Source organism: Macrobrachium rosenbergii, chromosome 30 (assembly GCF_040412425.1).
Source record: "Macrobrachium rosenbergii isolate ZJJX-2024 chromosome 30, ASM4041242v1, whole genome shotgun sequence".
Taxonomy (NCBI): domain Eukaryota; kingdom Metazoa; phylum Arthropoda; class Malacostraca; order Decapoda; family Palaemonidae; genus Macrobrachium; species Macrobrachium rosenbergii.
Window position 1 is genome coordinate 19,632,081 of NC_089770.1, and position 20,579 is coordinate 19,652,659.

Consider the following 20,579-nt stretch of genomic DNA (forward strand, 5'->3'; position numbering starts at 1 on the left):
TTTTAAAAATGCATTGTACATTAAGGTAATACATTTTTGGAAGACAAAAAACAAACATTTAAATTTTTTTGTGGTCAGTCGCTCAAAGAGAAATGGATTAACATTCCTCAAGAGATTAAAGAGTCTCTCTCTCTCTCTCTCTCTCTCTCTCTCTCTCTCTCTCTCTCTCTCTCTCTCTCTCTCTCTCTCTCTCTCTCTCTCTCTCTCTCTCTCTCTCTCTCTCTCTCTCTCTCTCTCTCTCTCTCTCTCTCTCTCTCATGCCAGCACAGCTGGCTGAATATAAATTAGTGGTAACTCACTCTCTCTTTCTGTTTTGGCTGGAAGGATTAGAAGTACATATGTATATATTTTTAAGGGTACTAAGTTTAAGATGACTTTTAAATTATATATTAATAATATAATTTCAAAGATTAATATACTAATACAATAATAATTTAAGGTATACCTGATGTAGGATGATACTTTAAATATACATTTGGATTTGAACTTTCAAGATAGGCAGTTATAAATATTTTTAATTGGGGGGGGTTTCTAAGAACGCGCGGATATTAACTACAGGTAGTCCCCGGCTATGGGGGGTCCGTTCTGACAGCGTGATGATAACTGAAAATTGCCGATAACCGATTTTCAGCGCTTTTTTGGCGATTTTTGGCACCATTTTCAGTTATCAGCACCTCTGTTAGGTATGTATCAGCGCCAATACCCAATTATCAGCGCCAATAAGTGGAAATCTGCGATTTTTGGTGCCGAAAATTGCCAATTTTTGTCGCTAGACAAGTGCCCTAAAACTGGATCACCAATAACTGGGACTGCCTGTATTCCCCAAGGAGTATGGAATGCATACCCCGACAAATACAAGCGGTTTACTGTATATCTATTTTCTTTTTCATATTATTGTCTATTTCCACTCTATCATCACGCTGTCGCAACAGAACCCCCGACAATGACCGGGGACTGCCTGTAATAAGTTTATGTGAAAAACCTACTTTTGTAACTTAACATTCCTTTGTCATTGATTTCCTTCATCATTCACATTACACTGGATATTATTATTATCATTATTATTATCATACAGAAGATGAACCCTATTCATAAGGAAGAGGTCCACAGGGGCCACTGACTTGAAATTCGAGCTTCCAAAGAATATGGTGTTCAGTAACAGAAAATAATAGGAAATACTGAAAGACGAGATCAGTTATTAGAAAAGAAAAAATAAATCAATAAATTAATACAAAGATAAAAACATAGTAAATTATCAAAATACAAGGAGAATTATTTTAGGGTATTAATGCATTGCATCTTCGCTTGAACTTCAGAGGTTCCAATTGCACAACATCCTAAGGGAGACTGTTCCGCGGTTCAGTGGTGTGAGAAATGAAGGGCCTCTTGAACTTTAGAGGTTCTACAACAAGGCACATTTACTGCACATTGGTACTGCTATTCAGCAAACCTGGTCGCTCTTGTGGGAGGAGAGTATCAAGGATCAATTGTGAATGTGAAAGAGCTCAGGTAAAATAAAACTTAGGAAAATTGACAAACTAGAGACCATCTGTCAAAACAGAAACCTACCATCATACACCACACCAGAGAACAGTATTCTAGTAAAGGAAGCACAAATGATCAAGTTCTACTGATTTTATCACTCTTACAAATATCCAAGGCCTTACTTAAAATACCTAACTTTCATGCAGCATTTACTGACGATTTCATTATTTTCTTTCAAAAGCAAGATATGCCACTCATGACTATGATAACTCAACCAAAGGTTTTTCATGATTAGTTAGTTATAAATGATTCGTTTAACCAGACATCAATGATAATTCATCTAACGGTTTTTCATGATACATATCAATAAAAATTCAACAAAAGTTTCTAAAAAAATAAACAGTAAAATACCCATACAAACCATATTTGTAAGACTGCAAAAAATTCATTCCATTCAAATATTAATTTTAAAAATTGCAAACATAAAATCTGCTGTCAGTAAACAGTAACTACTCTTGTACAAAAGTACCAGTGGCCAATGCCACAAAAATATTGTGGATCATTTTAGAAACAAACCTGAAGAGGAAGGCACTGATTGAGTAACCAATACAGATGGTGAGCAAGCCTGGGTGACGTTAGGGCTCGTTCCAATAAAAGCTCTGCAGTCGGCGACACGTCCCACGCCTCATGCTTCACAGCCTGGACAAGCTGGGGCAAAAACGTAACCAATTCATCTGACCCTAAACCTTTGATCCACTCTATTGCACGTGCACGGACTACGCTGTCTGCAAAACTAAAATTGAAAAAAATATTCAGAGGGCTTAATATTTCTATGGTGCTATATAGCACTTTACACTCAAATAGAAATTAACAGAAAACCAGACCTTATTACAATATAAGAGCACTGAATACAATGGTACATGTTCAGTACTTACTTATACACTGAATAAGAAACGGATCAATATTTAACAACCGTTGCCAGACTGGCCAGAGGGTTTGTTCTCATATGAACAAAATTCTTTACCATATTTGCCAGCATATGTCATACCACACAAATAACAATAAAGCTGTTATATATCTTTAACAGACTTACAAATACAGTATCATATATGAAAGTTTATGCACACAAGACAGATGACAGGAAAGGCTCATGTTAATCAGTGATTTAGGCAAAGGCTATTACTGTAATTTAAAACACTGCTTATTTTGGGAAGGACAGACTTCCTAATAAGTCTAAAATTAAAGGTTTTATCACTTCTTCTTTACAGCAATATTTGAATCCCAGTACAGATTTGAATGCTGGAAAGGGCTATGAATTGATTAAGGACTGATTTATGAAATTCAGGCTGTCAAGCCAAGTGCTGGGGCACTTTCAGCCATTCAGTGCTTAAAAAGAGTGAAAAAAGAGTGAAAAAAAGGAAAAAGAGTGAAAAAGAGTGAAAAAGAGAGTTCTTGAGAGAGAGAGAGAGAGAGAGAGAGAGAGAGAGAGAGAGAGAGAGAGAGAGAGAGAGAGAGAATATATATATATATATATATATATATATATATATATATATATATATATATCACCACAGTTGCACTAATAAGTAACAGGGTTTTGGACAGAAAAGCAGAAGAAAAGGATGTGGGAATGGAGGTAAAGTTAAAAGGCTAAAATGTGTGTAGCTAATGGCTAAAGGATGCTGCACACCCATTAGTAATGCCTACAATGCACCACGTGATGTGCACTGACAGCAATACCCCATGGGGAAGTGACATGAATAGGAAAAATATGGGTAAAATACTTTTACTTTTCTCAGCATATGCTGCCCAAAATTGGACCATGTCTTATATGCTGGTGGGTGAGTCTTATATAGTGGCAAATATGGTATATCAACTAAGAAACAACATAGTTCAGTAGAATCTGTCTTGCTATACAAGACATGACTGTGAAACATATAAAGCATTTTGTCAATTTGAGGGTAAAGCTTTAATATGAACATTGAGGGTCACATGGCAGGATAGAGTGAGAAATAATACCAAAAGGGAAATTATGAAGTTCCATATGTAGATGAGATAATGATGACTGGGTGATGATGACGGATCGGAAATATCCTTTGCACAACCCCAAGTAGAATAATATTCAATAGTGTCAACTGAACTCCCCTGTTCACCAACAAAGTTGGAAGATCCAGACCTACTTTGATGAGAGGCTGGAGAGGGGTAGTGATTGTGGAAATGAAAGAATGGGAAAGATAAAAGTGGAGGAATTTCAGAGGCCTTGTGTCTTACTGCAATGCAGATGGTCGTGATGATAATGAAAACTAGAAAAATTGAAAAAGTTTAAGATTAACAGTACTTTAAGGGATTTATGGTCTTGTCAGTATTTACTTATTGAAACTGATATTCACAAATTACAATACAGCTAACATAGTACTGTATCCTTGATATCTAAGGACTGAGAAATGAAGGATGGCCAAATATCTGCATTTAGATAGATGCCAATTCTTGGGTAGGATATTACTACTTACACAAATCTTAATACTCATGATGCCATACTCCTACTCTACAGTGATCATCATGGTATTAATTTCACACAGCTACAACCTATTTCAGAGTCTAAAGAACTAGACAAAACAACACTCAAAATGACTAGGTTAACTACAAATTTTCCCAAAATGAAAAAGGACAGAAGTAAATCACAATGATAAAAATATAAAAACATCAGTGAGAGGTCACTGTTAGTACCTAATAAAAACTTGGGGTTTCATACTTTCCTTACATGGACATCCTAAACTGAAAATGAGGTTACATGTAGCAATTATTCAATTAAATACTTTTATAAACACTTTCCTTACAAGGATGTTCCAAACTAAAGGAAAGTTATTAAATGTAATGAAATCAAAATCTTTCCTTATAATATTGTTTTAAAGAAAATAATCCCTCCAATTTGCCTAGTTTCTCTTTTCCTTCAACTTTTGCAAAAATGATGCTATCAGATTTTCCATAATAATGTTTAAGAATTTACAGTGACGAACATCATAAAAAGGTGAATGTATTGTGGGCTTCAGAAACTGCTGACCATTTCACTGCTTTCACAAGACAAGAAAAGACTGATATATGAGGTACCCTTCTTGATTAATGACTGGAGGGGTCAGGAACATGAGGATTACCATCTATTCCATGATGAACGAAATTATTGAAAAAGGTTCATGCAAACCTTCAAAGACCACAGAATTAAGGTGAACATAAAAAATGAGATCTTACCAAGGTAAAAGTAGGTGTAAGGCATCAGCAGGTGCAGGGGCAGACCAATTCTTGACTAGCGAGTGAAGGTCTGGGAGACAGGAAACATCCCAGGAGTGAGCTGCCAAAAGAACCTTTGCAAGGGCAAAAGGTTCCTCGTGGAGATAATGTCTCTTTTCCCACAGGATTTCACGATCCTCAGCAGACCCTCTGCAGGGGAAGCAAGTCCATTATGCACAATTAAAAGGCAGAATCTTCCTAAGAAGACCCTACCAGCTTCCACGTGACCAGTCATTCTTATTGCAAGTTAACCTAACTAGTCAATGTAATCAAAATTCGACCCATACCCTAACCCGAAGGATTTGCTTGTGTGTGTGTGTTGTACAAACTACAGCAAGACATTCAGAAGTTAGGAGTTACCTATAAATTTATTTCATAAAGTAATTCATAACTTTTGATGCTCTAGGTTGAAAATACTGTACTGTAATCTATTCTAGTATTTGTGCCAGCAACCAAAACACACTTCTGAATGTCCATTGCCATTCCTCCCTTCCTGCTTAGCAATCATCATCTGTGGCAGGTCAACATCATGAGGTCCAGGAGTACTAATGTCAGTTAGTGAACTGCACATCAATATACAGCAAGAAACAAGTTTTGCTTGTTTCAAGAGATATCAATTACTCTATTTTATATTAATTTCTCTACACATGACACAAGTAAGCCAACTCCCTTATGTCTATTCCTAACCCTACCCAAATGTATAGCTTAAAAATAATTAGTTGGGGTGTAGGCTAAACCCACTTGTGGGATGGAGCATTAAGGATGCAATCATTCCCACCCTAATTGCAACAGAGGTCAGTCTGGATAGATTACCAGAGTCCTATCCCCAGAAACAATCTCCTTGGAATCCCCAGATCACCTCTTAAGGATAATTTCAATCATGATCATTATGAATACTGTATTCAGTTATTTCTCTTTGGCCTCAACATTTTTGGGTAACTGACAATCCCAACACAGCTTCCAGTATTAGATTCACATATGAGCCCAATGCAGTTTTAACTTTCCCTATCTACCTCTCTTGAAATTTTTGACAAACTGAAAATATCCACAAATATTTAAGCAGAAAGAGTTTTGAAAGGTACTTAGACTAAACCGGGAACAAATTTAGGGAGTTGTAGGGCCCCTTCCTTCACAGGGAATCCTCCTCAAAAGGGTCAGCTTCCTCAGAAGCAAACTTGTTCCATAAGATAAATTTGGAATAACCAAGTCATCTAACTTCTAAATTCCTAACACATTTTCTTCAACTATAACCCATTGCTAATGGTAAATATGATTGTCATGAAAATGCAGATACTGTATACAGATGGGGTTCAAAGGGTGTTGCATGCAAGGACACTGTAAGTGATAACCTATCCCAAAGGAACTTGGGACTCATGGGTACCATACCACCTTTTATTCACTTTAGGAACACTCTTGACAAAACCTTAGGCAGTTGCAACACTTCTGTTACCATAGTCTTGCCATTTAAATGGAAAATGATTAAGAGTATATCACATAAACTGGCAGCCAACTGTACCTGACCTTACAAAATGATAAAGGAGTAACTTGTATAAAACATAAAAATCACATCCCACTTACTTGTTAAAAGTGAAAATGTCTCTTTCAATAATATCAGACAACTGTTGCTGAGTATTGATGTCTAGTGATGAAAATTCTAGCTTCTTTGGAGGAAGAGGCACAATTTCAGGAAATAGAATTTCACCACCAAAATCCATTAACTTAACAGCTGTAAAGAAAAAATATCAGGTTTCACTGAGTAAATTAGTTCTTACAACCAGCAGTAACAATACCTTTATACTACTGTATAAAAAAAATTCCCTGCTGAAAAACTTACCTGGGAAACTCCTCAAAGACAAACCAAGACGGTAAGTACATAATAAATCACAACTTATTTGCCCAAATTCATTTAATGATTAACTTCTCTACATTCCAGTAGCAACGTCATTAATAATCACGCATACTATTTCAATTCAGCATCCTACAAAAAACCATATATTAAAATTTTACTATTCCTACATAAACTGAGCTTATATGAGAAGTCAATGTAAGATTCCCCAAGGTTATAGACGTGTAATTCAGCAACAAAAACTAACCTAACCTTCTGCTCGCATTATTTGCATACATATTTAAGAATATTCAAAATATCCATTTGTGCAAACTTCCTTGACAACAGGAAGACTATAAATTACTACTGCTACTCTTACATATAAATATACAGAATAATGCTCTGAAAAATGCACATATTTTTTTGTAAAAAAACAAACTTCCATTTGAGGTCATTAATCATATAACCCCATATTACTTCCATTTGAGGTCATTAATCATATAAGCCCATATTTGCAATCTCACATGTCCCCAAGCCCACATTCCTTTGTCTAATAGACAGAAGTATGGCAGTTTTGACAAATGAAGAAGCTGAAAAAAAGTTGCAACTGCAGCCACAGCAGTGGGAAAAGCAAACACAATCTCTTACATAGACAACCACACCCAAGGCACCTTCTAATAGTCATGTCACTTGGATGCCACATACATCAACTCGCAGATATTTTCCAGAATGTAAAAGAAGCACACAAAGACATCAAGTGCATCACCAAAGGTCTTGGAAACATTTGTCTTTTGCTGCAAGGCAGGGATGTGAACTCTACAGCAACCTAAGGAAAAATGTAGATTCTGCAGGGGTTATACTGGGACTCCCACCATCTGCACCTCACACAAAATACAAATACCACAAATACAATGAAAATATCAGCTTCATCCTAAATTGTAACTGCTATTTTAAGAAAAAATATGGAGAAAAAAATTGTGGTCCTGTAACAAACTGGAGATTTCTGGACAGAGCTGTTCCAGATGTGTGCATCTTCAGACTACCCAGCCAATTCTGTCCACTAAAATCTAAGTCTAAGAACACTAGAGTCTGAAAATGTGGGCAAATATGTGATTGGGGGTCAGTGACTAAACAAAATGAATTTTCTTTGAGCTTCACAAAAAAATACATCTTCCAACTTACAGAGCACAGGACAGCCATGAACTTGTGGATGATCCGACGAGTAAGGGGCTGGTCCTAACCGCCGGTCACTTGCCATAGGCCACAGTGTGAGCAAATGCGCCCCTTGAGCAAGATGTCTGAATATAAAGAAATAAATAACATTTTGTTGGTTACAATAAGCAATTTGACAATCTTCTGAGACCAGTACTATGCAAGGTCTTACATAACTTTATAGGCAGTCCCTGGATATCGGTGGGGGTTCCATCCTGACGGTGTGGCAATTACTGAAAATTGCAGATAACCGAAAATCAGCGATTTTCGCTGCTTTTTCAGCAATTTTCAGGGCTTATCGGCACTGAAAAGCGCCAAAATTCTGGATTTTCAGTTTTCGGCGCCTCTGTTAGGTATTTATCGGCGCCAATAGCCAATTATCAGCACCAATAAGCAGAAATTGGTGATTTTCGTCACTAGACAAGTGCCATAAAACCGGATCGCCGATAACCCACCCCACCGATAACTGGGGACTGCCTGTATTCTGATTAAAGAGCTAAGCTAATTAAACCACGAATGAAGCCAATGCAAAGTTTGTGTTTATGGAGTCCTGTCAAATGAATTTGCAATAAACAGCGGGGATACTACAAGCATATATGTCACCTTTGCCCTCTGCCCTTCTTAAGGATTTTAATGAAATAAATGGGTGGAGTTGGGAGACAATGTTTACACCACAGTAAAGACAGAAGTTGACAGACTTAAAATAAGCAAATTATAATTTTAATCAGCAAATCCAAAAGAATGATATGCAATTACTAAGGAAAATAAAAATAACATGGACAGTATGCATAAAGGAATGAGAGAGAGAGAGAGAGAGAGAGAGAGAGAGAGAGAGAGAGAGAGAGAGAGAGAGAGAGAGAGAGAGAGAGAGAGAGAGAGAGAGAGAGAGAGAGAACTGCAGTATCTGCAACATTTTCGAAATTGAGATATACCACTATTGGGTTGTGAAACACTAATACACAAGCTACTGCAGTTTCACAATGATTCTTCAAAGCTTTCCATGAGTATTTGGGGGGTCCCATTTGCAGTATCTGTAAAATCAGTAGTAAGGCAAGGGAGTACCTGCCATTTTTCCTGTTTTGTATTTTTGCAGATACTGCCATCTTCCATTTTAGGGCAGTATGAGGTCATTCAGCACTTAAAGGAAAATTGAGAATAAAAGGTTACAAAGGTGTGAGAGGAGGGACACCTCACAGCTGCACTATGAAACAATTGTTAGAAGAGGGTGGAGAGTAAGATGGAAGAAAAGAGTATGAATGGAGGTACAGTAAAAGGAATGAAAGGGGTTGCAGCTAATTAGGAGCTGAGGGGGGATGCTACAAAAACCTCAAGTAATGCCTACAGTGCAACACGCCTGGATGCACTGACGGCACTAACCCCCCTATGGGGCAGAGAGGAATAGAGGCTTTGTCTTTCAAATATTTAGGAGCACACAAAATCCAATACATGTTTGCTTGCAGTGGAATCTAATGAGACTAAAAAAAGGCAAATCAATCACTGAAGAGGCTAAGTAAAATTTGAAAATATATATGCAAGAAAGATATGCATCAGTCTAGCATTATCGTGTACTGCTATATGGATTTGTCATGTCATGACAATGAACCTACACCTAAAGATTTTGCCACTTTGAGAATAAACCTTAAGAAGAATAACAGGAATCAGCCTGTTGGACAATGATCCAACATGGGAAATCACAGAAGTTCCATAAGTAGAGCCGATGATAAGAGTTGGAGACAGATGGCTTGGACATTTGTTTTGTCACCCTAGGGATAATAGTATGTACTGTAATATTGTTGGCTAGGCTCCTGTTGGTATCACAAAGTTGAAACAATTTTAACTACTTGTATGAGTTCTGAGATATAAAGCCAAAGATGTGTCAAGATCTGTGGAAGTGAAAACACAGACAGTAAACACAAGAGTACTGTACAGGCAGTCCTTGGTTATCGGCGGGGGTTCTGTTCTGGGGATGTGATAACTGAAAATCGCCACTAACCAAAAATCACCACTAACCGAAAACGGCAATTTCAGCACTTTTTAGGTATTTTTCGACGCTTACCAGCACCGAAAAGTGCCAATTTTCAAATTATCGGCACCGCTGATAGATATGTATTGGCACCAATTTTTTACCCAATTATCAGTTTATGTCGTTTTCAATGATAAAGCGATTTTTGACGAAATCAGCGATTTTCAGCACCGAAAATTACCGATTTTCGTCGCTAGACAAGCGCCATAAAACCAGATTGTCATTAACCGAGCCCGCCATTAACCAGGGACTGCCTGTAGTGGAATTTTACAGAGGCCCTTCACATTGTATAGCATTGAAAGTAGTGATAATGACAAATTAACATACAGTGGACCCCAGCCTATTTGCAGTTCTGAATTTGCAGCTTCACCTATTCGTGGATTTCTCTGCGGAACATACTTACACACTATTCCTGGAAAATTTGCCTATTCGCAGTATTTTTCATAGATAAATATTCAAAAATTACTGTATTTTCATATTTTCATGATGCACTTTTTGTGATAAAACTATCAAAATAGACAGTTATAAGCATTTTTAGAGGGGTTTTAAGTATTCGCGGATTTGAGCTATTTGCAGGGGGTAGTGGTACACATCCCATTCGAATACCACAGGTCAACTGTATTACAATACTTCATTCAAACTACTGAACCTCTAAAAACCATTTCTTTTTGGGTTAACATCCAGATCCAACATTAAAATGTTGTGAATTTTGGGAAATTTGGGTTCAGGGCACTGTCTTTCACATGTGGGAAATTCTGGTTCAGAGCAATTTTAAATATATTATTCTATAAAGAGATTATATTACCTAAGAAGTATGGGGATCTCAAGCCATTAAAAGAAACTATATCTTTTTTCTTTCTCTTAACTATTTAATGTCACTCTGAGGAAGGTTTGTTGCTGCTTATGAAGGAAGGTCTATTATCACTTATTGCTTTTACTACAATCTTGATTTGGGCACCTATAGCCTCTTAAAAATATTATGATGACACTTATCATGGCTTTAGAACAGAATTTCCAAGAAAAACATTTCTCATTGCAGCATCTCCCCTAATATCAACCCAGTTTTCAAAAATCATTGCTTCTACTCTCCTTAGAAGAGGTGACACACCAATATCCCTAATGGCATTAAATTGAATAAAACAACAGACCTAGCTGAGATTTCAAGAGGAAAGAGCACAGTACAAATGAGGATGATGAGAATGATGATGCCTTATGTTTAAAGGCAGGGCTTTATAACCAACCAATCACAATGTTACAGATACCAACAGCAGTTTGGTCAACCTACAACTCTCAACAGCAAATACCTTTATGATATGCCAAATTTAAAAGGTGAAAGGATTGTGTTTATTGAAATATGCACCTCTTGACTATCCCTGGTTCTAATACTGTCCAGTAAAATGTTCTTGAATAGCTAACAAACAGAGAAAGATGTTATTCAAAAGGTTGCACAGCTAGTTGGGAGGCAAACAAAGGACAGAAAGCAATGTGTATCGGTTTAACAATAACATCTTCCTTTTCCTTTTGTAGTTTAAACCACTAAGCCAGAGTTCCAAATTTATAGGGCAGGCACAACAACCAGCTCTTTACTGAGAACAAATTTTGTTTTCTCTCAACTTTTCAAGAGTTTTGTAACTATGATTATGAAGTTGATCTTTAAAAACTTCTTAAAGAAATTTGCCTCAAAACTTGTCATTTGATGCTTGACATCAAACCAGTCCAAAATTAACATGGTAAATATTCTTACCCACTAAAGGAGAAATACTGTATTGCCGCCCAACCAAGTTCTTCTCTGATGTACTTTGGTTGTTCTACTTTGTTCTCTGCCTCAATAATCTTAAGGCCAAAAACTGTCATCACTAGACGGCTTTCTCTTGGCAAGGTGTTGAATCTTGTACCTATATCCAAACTGTAAAATATAAAAGAAATCAGTATTATTCAACAGTTTAACAATCATATTTCTTGACTTTCCTGGAGTTATAAAGCCTCTTTTCATCCGTCACAGACATGCAAACACAATTATGCAAAGTAAGATGAAATCTGAGGAAAAGTATGAAATGTAGAAGTCAAAGACCTCAAATCATGAGGTGGTATTTTCAGAAATAATCATCAACCATATAAATCTTTGTGATTCCGTGACCCACACAACTCTATCATCTATAACCATGTGACCCAAAAGTGACAAGAAACCAATCTTACCATTGACTGAAGACTACCTTTGGGTAGAATTTAGGATCAACAATGACTTTTTTATTGAGGGAATGTGTTGGTTGTCCAATACACCTGGACCCATGAAAAAGCTGAGCTTCGACAAAGTATTCGTCGTACTTCCAATCCATGTGCAAGCGATGCAAACCTTGAACTTTAACACTTACTTTCTCTCTAACATCTTGAACCTCTTGAGCGTCTGTAAACGAGAGATTTTATACTATTATCAATCAAATGTAATATTTTACTAACATGGGTACAGTTAATGACTACACTGTCAGAAGAAATAAGCTCACTGACAGAACATCTTATGAAGCATCCTCTATGAGCCCACACTCATGGCTGACAAGTACTTCATGATTAAAATAATATAAGAATATATTCAGTGGCTCCAGTATAATGGGAAGAAATTTATTATAAATTTAAAGCATCAAGAACCTCAAAAATAAATGAGTTTAGAAATGATCGGAATACATATCAAAATCAACCTAAGAAAGCTGCTCATCATCCTTACCCTTCTTGTTATCTACAGTGGCATCAACAGTGAAGTCCACTCTGAAGGCTTTGGCGTACATCCCTAAGAAACTATTTACAGCACCAGACAGTCGACTAAGAGAGTCCAAGAGCATATGCTTTAGATCATCTGAACTAGAGAAGTCGTGAGACCCAGTCGATAACACACGCTGGCCTGGGAAGTCATCTTCCCCATCAAGAATACCCTGTAAAGTTATGAGAATCATTAAAAGCAAAGCAAAAAAAATCAAGAACATGCAACACAAAGCTAAAATAGCAGCATGCAAGACTTGTTGATAAATCTTGGGGTCCATATTTTTCATAAAAGGTGAAAAGATCAATCACTGCAAAATCCAGAACTACCCAACTGGAGATGGTCCTGTAGCCTATAGGCAATGCTGCATACCACTCCAGTATTACTGCCACTACTTCACTGTGCCCTGCCTCCCATGACACTGACAAGCATGTAATTCCTATCTTTTTTACTTCTTGCCAACTACATTTTACAATCACTGTAGAGCTTTACCATACCACAATCAACTTTCAGACTCAAGAAATGGACAAGATTCTTCCTTAAATGAAAAGTTAAAACTGGATAAGAACATTACAAGACAAAAACAAAAGTCAGAGAATATGTGACAAATGAAAATGCAACAGCACAACTGGGAATCTAGGAACCTGCATTTACTCAAATCACCTTTTAAGTGAGAACCCCTAATGAGAACACCTACATACTGCTATCATGCCCACAGGGAAACTATATTCTAAGAGCAAAAATGGACAAGCTCTTAACTTCAAAAAAAAAAAAGGGGGGGGGTGAAAATTAGGACAGCTGTACCGACATATAACTGAAAAAAGACAAAGCATAAATCCACTAGCTTTGAAAGGCATGTAAACTATTTTTCCTTATTTAACTAAGAATGGTTATCTACCACCAACAAAAAACCAAACAATGAGCAAATTTGAATATCAGTTAAGTAATATTCTACTGTATCACTCACAGACTAGGATCATCTGCCTGGATTTCCCATTGAGTACATGATCTACAATATGCCTTACAGCCAACTATAAGTATTAAAGGTACTTACAGTGTTCCTTTGCTTGCCAGCTGCAACTCATTTAAATACATTCCTGCCTATCCTCTCCAAACTGACAGTCGATTTAAAAAAAAAAAAAAAATGGAGCAAAAAACATCTTTTAACCAGCCACAAATCTAAAAATGACTTGAGATGCCCCAAAACAAACATTGTGCCTGAAAGGAAGTTCAGCTATCTAAACAATAAAACTGATACCTACAGAAAGTAAAACCCTGTCTGATAACTGAATACGTCTATTACTAGTTAGACAACATTACATTAAACAATCTTACCTGACTTAGCTGAATAGTCCTGCATGTTGATACCAGTGAGCTTATGGCCTCTGTTACTTCTATTGTTTCAAGTTTCCCAAGAAGGGCACATAAGTGTTTAACCACCTGAGAAAGAAACTTACATTGACAACAAATCACATACCCAGTTACATCATGTTCAAAATATGAAAGATAATGGCAAAAAAATTGATTGGCATAAGCAAAAACACAAAACAGCTTACACTTAAGAAGGAATTTATAAAACTTTAGATATTCTAATGACATCATCCTATTCCCAACCCTTCTGATTCTGAAAATGTCAAAGGATGTCATCAGCCAAAAATTTTAGACAAACTTATCATTTTGGCTTTTCACCACTTTCCATATTTAAAAATACTACAATAAAGTATACATGGTGATTCCTCTACAGGCATAAGCGTAAAGTTCCTGGACCCCTTACGTATGCTGGAATTTACATTAAAAAAATCCTTTCACAGTCCCTAAAAAACAGATTATAAACCCTTCATTAAAAAAGCACAAACTCTTCACTGTGAAGGTCCTGGCAACAAATAAGTGAGTTGTGTGCTACTTAGCCTTTATAAAGACTTGCATTAATAAGCATTTTTAGCTCCTTTTAATTTTTTTGCCCAATTTTCATTCTTTTCCTATTTTCATTCTTTTCTTGTTTTTCTGATAATTTTTGATGCCTTACAGATCTCTAAATTTACCTACACCAAAATCAACTATAAATTAGGACAAAATATATTAACCCTTAAACGCCTACTGGACGTATCATAAGTCAACTAAAATTGTCTGTTGGGTGCCAAGTGGGCGTACCGTCGTCGACTACAAAAATTTCAACCTTCGGTCAACTTTGACTTCGACCGAAATGGTCGAAAAACGCAATTGTAGCTAAAACTCTTACATTCTAGTAATATTCAATCATGTACCTTCATTTTGCGACAAATTGGAAGTCTCTAGCACAATATTTCGATTTATGGTGAATTTTTGAAAAAACTTATTTCTTACATCCATGGTAACTCAGCCGAAAATTTCAGAAATTCTTTCGTCATTTTGTCGTAATTTTTGCACTGTTCTATATTAGGCAGTTACATAAAGTTTTATATATGAAAATGTGCGCAAAGAAGATAGCTCATGGTTGTAGCTTTTATCAGTTTTGAAATATTTTCATATAAATCTCGATAACTGCCAAAATTTCAACCTTCGGTAAACTTTGACTCGACCGAAATGGTCAAAAAACACAATTGTAAGCTAAAACTCTTACATTGTAGTAATATTCAATCATTTACCTTCATTTTGCAACCAATTAGAAGTCTCTAGCACAATATTTCGATTTATGGTGAATTTTTGAAAAACTTTTCCTTACGTCCACGCCAGAAATTCTTTAACGTATCACGTTGTCGTAATGTTTGCACTGTTTTATATTAGTCGTTACATAAAGTTTTATATATGGAAATGTGCGCAATTTCATGTAGAATACAACAGAAAATAACTCATGGTTGTGGCTTTTATCAGTTTTGAAATATTTTCATATAAATCACGATAACGGCCAAAATTTCAAAGCTTCGGTCAACTTTAACTCGACCGAAATGGTAAAAATGCAATTATAAGCTAAAACTCTTACATTCTAGTAATATTCAATCATGTACCTTCATTTTGCAACAAACTGGAAGTCTCTAGCACAATATTTCGATTTATGGTGAATTTCTGAAAAAAAAAAAACTTTTTCCTTACGTCTGCGCGCGGTAACTCGGCTGAACATCTCAGAAATTCTTATTTCATGTTGTCGTAATGTTTGCATCATTTTACATTAGTCGTTACATAAACTTTTATATATGAAAATGTGTGCAATTTCATGTTGAATACAACAGAAGATAGCTCATGGTTGTAGCTTTTATCAGTTTTGAAATATTTTCACATAAATCACGATAACGGCCAAAATTTCAACCTTCGGTCAACTTTAACTCGACCGAAATGGTAAAAAAAACACAATTGTAAGCTAAAACTCTTACATTCTAGTAATATTCAATCGTTTACCTTCATTTTTCAATACATTGGAAGTCTCTAGCACAATATTTCGATTTATTGTGAATTTTTTAAAAAACATTTTCCTTACGTCTCTTGCTGGTAACTCGGCCGAACATCTCAGAAATTCTTTCGTCTCGTTGTCGTAATATTTGCACCGTTTTATATTAGTCGTTACATAAAGTTTTATATATGAAAATGTGCACAATTTCATGTACAATACAACAGAAAATAACTCATGGTTGTAGCTTTTATCAGTTTTGAAATATTTTCATATAAATCACGATAAATAGAAAAAATTCGACTTTCGGTCAACTTTAACTCGACCGAAATGGTCGAAAACTGCAATTGTAAGCTAAAACACTTACAGTCTAGTAATATTCAATCAATTAGCTTCATTTTTCAACAAACAGGAAGTCTCTAGCACAATATTTCGATTTATGGTGAGTTTTTGAAAAAACATTTTTTACGTCCCGCGATTACTTAATTCATGCATCATTTTGTGATAATATTTTCTCTGTGTTGCTTTGATCGTTTTACAATTTGTTATATACCAAAATCATTGCAATTTAGTGTACAATACAAAGAAAAAATTAACTCATTAGCTTTAACCGTTGTGCTTACAGCGATTTGTATACAATTATATATATATTTTTTTTTCACTGTCATATATTCCAATATTTATATATGATAATGATAATTTTTTTCATTTCTGATGGTTGCATACTAAACTTCAGGCAATGAAAAAAAAGGAGCCAAAAATGAACTCTTAATCTTAAAAACTAAGCGTGCTGTGATTTTTTGAAAAAACTTTTTTTCCGCTTCGGCGCTAACTCACCGAACGCTGCCGGCATACGGGAGATGTTTTTGTAAATAGAGGCTCGGCGTTTAAGGGTTAACAGCAAACATTAAAAGAAAAACAATTATACATCCATAATCAAATGGTGTGTTCTTTACCACAAAAGAATTTTGGGACCCCCAAAATCTTCTAAGTTAAACATCTTTACTATGTACATTTATAAAAAAAAATTGTTACATTAACACTTTTATCAAGAATCTATCACTGATTATTACCTGCTATGAAAAGAAACTCATTTGCCATACCTGTCTTAGTCTACGAGACCTCATGGGAGTAGGAAGATCTTGCAAGGGTGTGCCATCAATTAGGAGAAACCCTGCATTCTGGAGACGTGTTAGTTCTGTCTCAAAAGTTTCTATTCAAGTAAAGAAAAAGATAAGGACCTAATTAATGACTAATGACAAAATTTAACTTGTTAGTTTTATCTATATGAAATGCTTACTTAACAGAACACACACATATACAGAGATGGGACTTTCAATAAATCTGACAAAACCAGAAATGATGTTCATATTAATGGCTTTGGGTTGACAACTCCTTCACCATCTCCCTCTCAGGCTAAGCAACCTAATACCAGCTACCATTCCTCAAAACTTCTCTACTGTATATCAATACAATAATTCCTTCACAGCATGACTAGGACCCAACAGACTTTAATTCCTTTTCAATTAATAGCTGTTTCATAAAATAATCTGCAAAATCTGTAAGCAAATGAAATAAAGGTGATAGAATTTCATCCTGATTCACACCACATGCAAATGTAAAATCAACAAACATCTAAGGAATTCCTTAAAAACTAGTGACCACACACTCACTATACAGTACAAGTTTCTGGGACTAAAGAAGCAGACAGCTTGACACAATGTACTGCAGACTAAACTGTTCAAGTTAACAAGAGGAGACTCTGAAAACATTCAATTACTAATAATAGGGCAACAGACCAAGCACATGGTACATTATGTGCATTATCTATCTCAGAGCCAACAAGAATTTTCAAGCTGCTTGAATCAGGACGACATCTCATACAGCAGAAAAAATTTTTACCTAATTCTATAAAATTTGCTGCCATACTTCTACAAATATAATAATAGCCTTATATTTCTGAAATAAAAATTATAAGTTCACTTACCTACAACAATAATTAAAGTTTCATAATGAACAACTTCTCCTGATCCAGCTGACATGAGGTCTTCAACCTGGATTCCCAAAACAGTATCATCGTCTTCTTCCTGAAATTATTAAATTGTAGGTCTGAATCACGAAAGTTTTTAAGTGACAATCATTTATGACAGAGCATTTTTTACAATGCGCAAACCAAAAAAAAAAAAAAGGATCGATTATTATTATTATTATTATTATTATTATTAATTATTATTATTATTATTACTATTATTATTGTCAAAAAGACTGGCAGCGTCAGTGGAATTGATTTTATACAAGGTCTTTTCCATTCTTCTTACTGTTCTCTTTTCTTCAAGGCTGACTTCTGCTCAGAGCTGGCTGGTGTACATAATCTGGATAAGAGGGAAATGCAACAGCTTTGAATATAGTACTTTTATTCTGGTACACGCAGGGAGAAGTTAAACATGGCATGATTAACAGTAGAGTTTAAGGTTTTCAGCATATGGTAACTAAAACCTCGTTGTCATTCTCGATTGGTAGAGAATTTTTATAGTTTTAAAAAGGCATTGCTGACGTTTCTGACTGTTACATCGGTCTATCCTCAAGGCAAGGTGTGTTGGCTTTGGACAGAATAGACTCATCATCAGTAGGTATATATAGGGACCCAGATCGCTGGTGGGTGGGGAGCTGAATTTTGATTGGATGTTAAGGGATTAGTGGCCCTGAGCAAAGCCTTCTCCCAGGCGTTGATGGTTTCACCTATCTCCATGTGCAGACACTGGAGACGGGGTGGGTGGTACTGCGATGATCACTCACAGCAGATGGAGGCAGCTCCTGTCTGGTCTGCTCGTTTGGCTCAGGAATACCGGCAGGTGGCATTCAATGTGCCACCGTCGGAAGAAGAAAAGTTTCCTGTGTGGCGTCGAGGACAGGCCTTTCCTTTCAAATGTGTAGAACCTCCAGGAGGTGAAGGAGGTGATGGTCTGCTGCATTATTGATAATTTTGATATCGGGAATTACATCACTCAGTTTTCCTTTAATATTATGGTCATTCACAGCGTGATTACGCATAGTGTCTTCCTGCACACAGTAGGAGATCCTCTTGGAAAATCTCATCGTGGTCATTTAAGCGCAGAGGCATTCTCACACTGGGCATCTCTATCGGTAAACCACACTGTTCTTTTCAGAGGGTCCTGCAAAGAAGGGTGGGTTGTTCTTTAAAATGAGGCTACAGTACTAGTTCTTTCGCTTTTAAAGTAGATCACAATTTTGACCTTTTTCTCCAAGTCTGTAGCCTGGACGTTCCCTGCTGTAATGTTGCAAAGAGCACTCTCGTCCTCTTTATAGTTCATGTGAAACATACCCTTATAAAAGAGACTGATGACTTGGAGGGCAGCAGGGAAAGGTTCCTGCTGGTGGAAAGGTTCCAGCTGGTAAGATTTATTAATGGTCTTGCGATGCATTTTGTGACTTCACGGTTGGAATGTCCATTTTTAATTAAGACCTTGGAAACACACTTTAATTTGTTGTGTTTGAGAGAGAGCTCTTCTGACAAAGGCACTGATTGCAGTGCACTTGTCTCTCTCTAGACACTCACTCTACCCGTTCAGGCAGATGCCCAGGTTCACAGGTTTTGTACAGACTTGTGCAATGAAGTGCTCCTCCTGTTGCCATGCAAGGACATCAAGGAATGGGAGGCGATGGTCATGGCAAACTTCAACGGTAAAGTTAAGGCTATTGTGGTCATGGAAAGCTTGCTGAAGGTGTTGTATTTCTTCCTCCATTCTGGCGCTTAACAAAGGTGTCATCGATAACGGACATACATCAACGGTTTCTCAATGGCAGGGAATACCTGACAGTCCACAGCACCCACATAGAAATTTTCAAAGAGTACTCCGAGGGGAGAACCCATTGCTACTACTGTACATTTTTGTATGCACATATGGCCTCTGTGGGTGGAGAAAGGAGCCTTTTTTGTACAGATCTCAAAGATAGCCAAGAGGGCACGCTCAGGGATGTTTAATGGGGGCATGTCGTCATCTCTATATACACGATGCAAGATTATCTGGATTGTTTCATCACAGGGATGTTTGTGAAGAGGGACTCCATGTCCATCGAGGCAATGACTCCTCAGTGGGTGTTGTTTTTATGGCTTCTAAAAAAACCAGCAGAGAACATCAAGCTGTGGTATTTAGGCACATACAGAGTCAAAGTATCATTTAGTTTCTTTGCAAGCTGGTACATAGGGGCAGGAATCTGGCTAATAATAGGGTGTAATGGATTCCCCAGTTTATGCATTTCAATGCTCCCATATATGTAGCCAAGGTCGTGGTCCCCTATGACTGCTGGCAGGTGAGGGGTGTTGTAAGCTGCACTGACAGTCTCGATGCTCCTATTAGCCTCACACCTGATGTTTTCTACTGGGTTCTTGTCGATTCTTTGAAATTTTCTGCTATCGACCAGGATCTCATCCAGCTTACGGTGGTATTCCTCGGTGCAGATGAGCACGAAGACAGCGGTCTTATCGGCCCTACAGACGGTGACATCCTCTTTAGCTTGTAGCTCTTTGGGCACTTCCCTCAGGTGCCTGTCAATAACATTACTTATGTAATCGCTTCATTCTGTGTGGGCCTCAGCCAAGAGAAGGGGGTGGATG

The 20,579-nt window shown here is 36.8% G+C and overlaps 1 protein-coding gene across 7 annotated transcripts in view; it reads right to left on the reverse strand.

Moving 5' to 3' along the window:
• The window catches only part of Pi3K68D (phosphatidylinositol-4-phosphate 3-kinase catalytic subunit Pi3K68D), a 91,309-nt gene that overhangs the window by 19,801 nt on the left and 50,929 nt on the right, over positions 1-20,579 (reverse strand). For all 7 annotated transcript variants that reach the window (XM_067131955.1, XM_067131953.1, XM_067131958.1 and 4 more), the window contains 10 exons: positions 17,931-18,030; positions 17,047-17,156; positions 13,918-14,022; positions 12,550-12,754; positions 12,027-12,234; positions 11,575-11,736; positions 7,778-7,893; positions 6,349-6,496; positions 4,732-4,920; positions 2,062-2,278 (listed from right to left, as the gene is read on the reverse strand). In XM_067131955.1, coding sequence (XP_066988056.1) covers positions 2,062-2,278; positions 4,732-4,920; positions 6,349-6,496; positions 7,778-7,893; positions 11,575-11,736; positions 12,027-12,234; positions 12,550-12,754; positions 13,918-14,022; positions 17,047-17,156; positions 17,931-18,030 — 1,560 coding nt within the window. The remainder of the gene's footprint in view (positions 1-2,061; positions 2,279-4,731; positions 4,921-6,348; positions 6,497-7,777; positions 7,894-11,574; positions 11,737-12,026; positions 12,235-12,549; positions 12,755-13,917; positions 14,023-17,046; positions 17,157-17,930; positions 18,031-20,579) is intronic.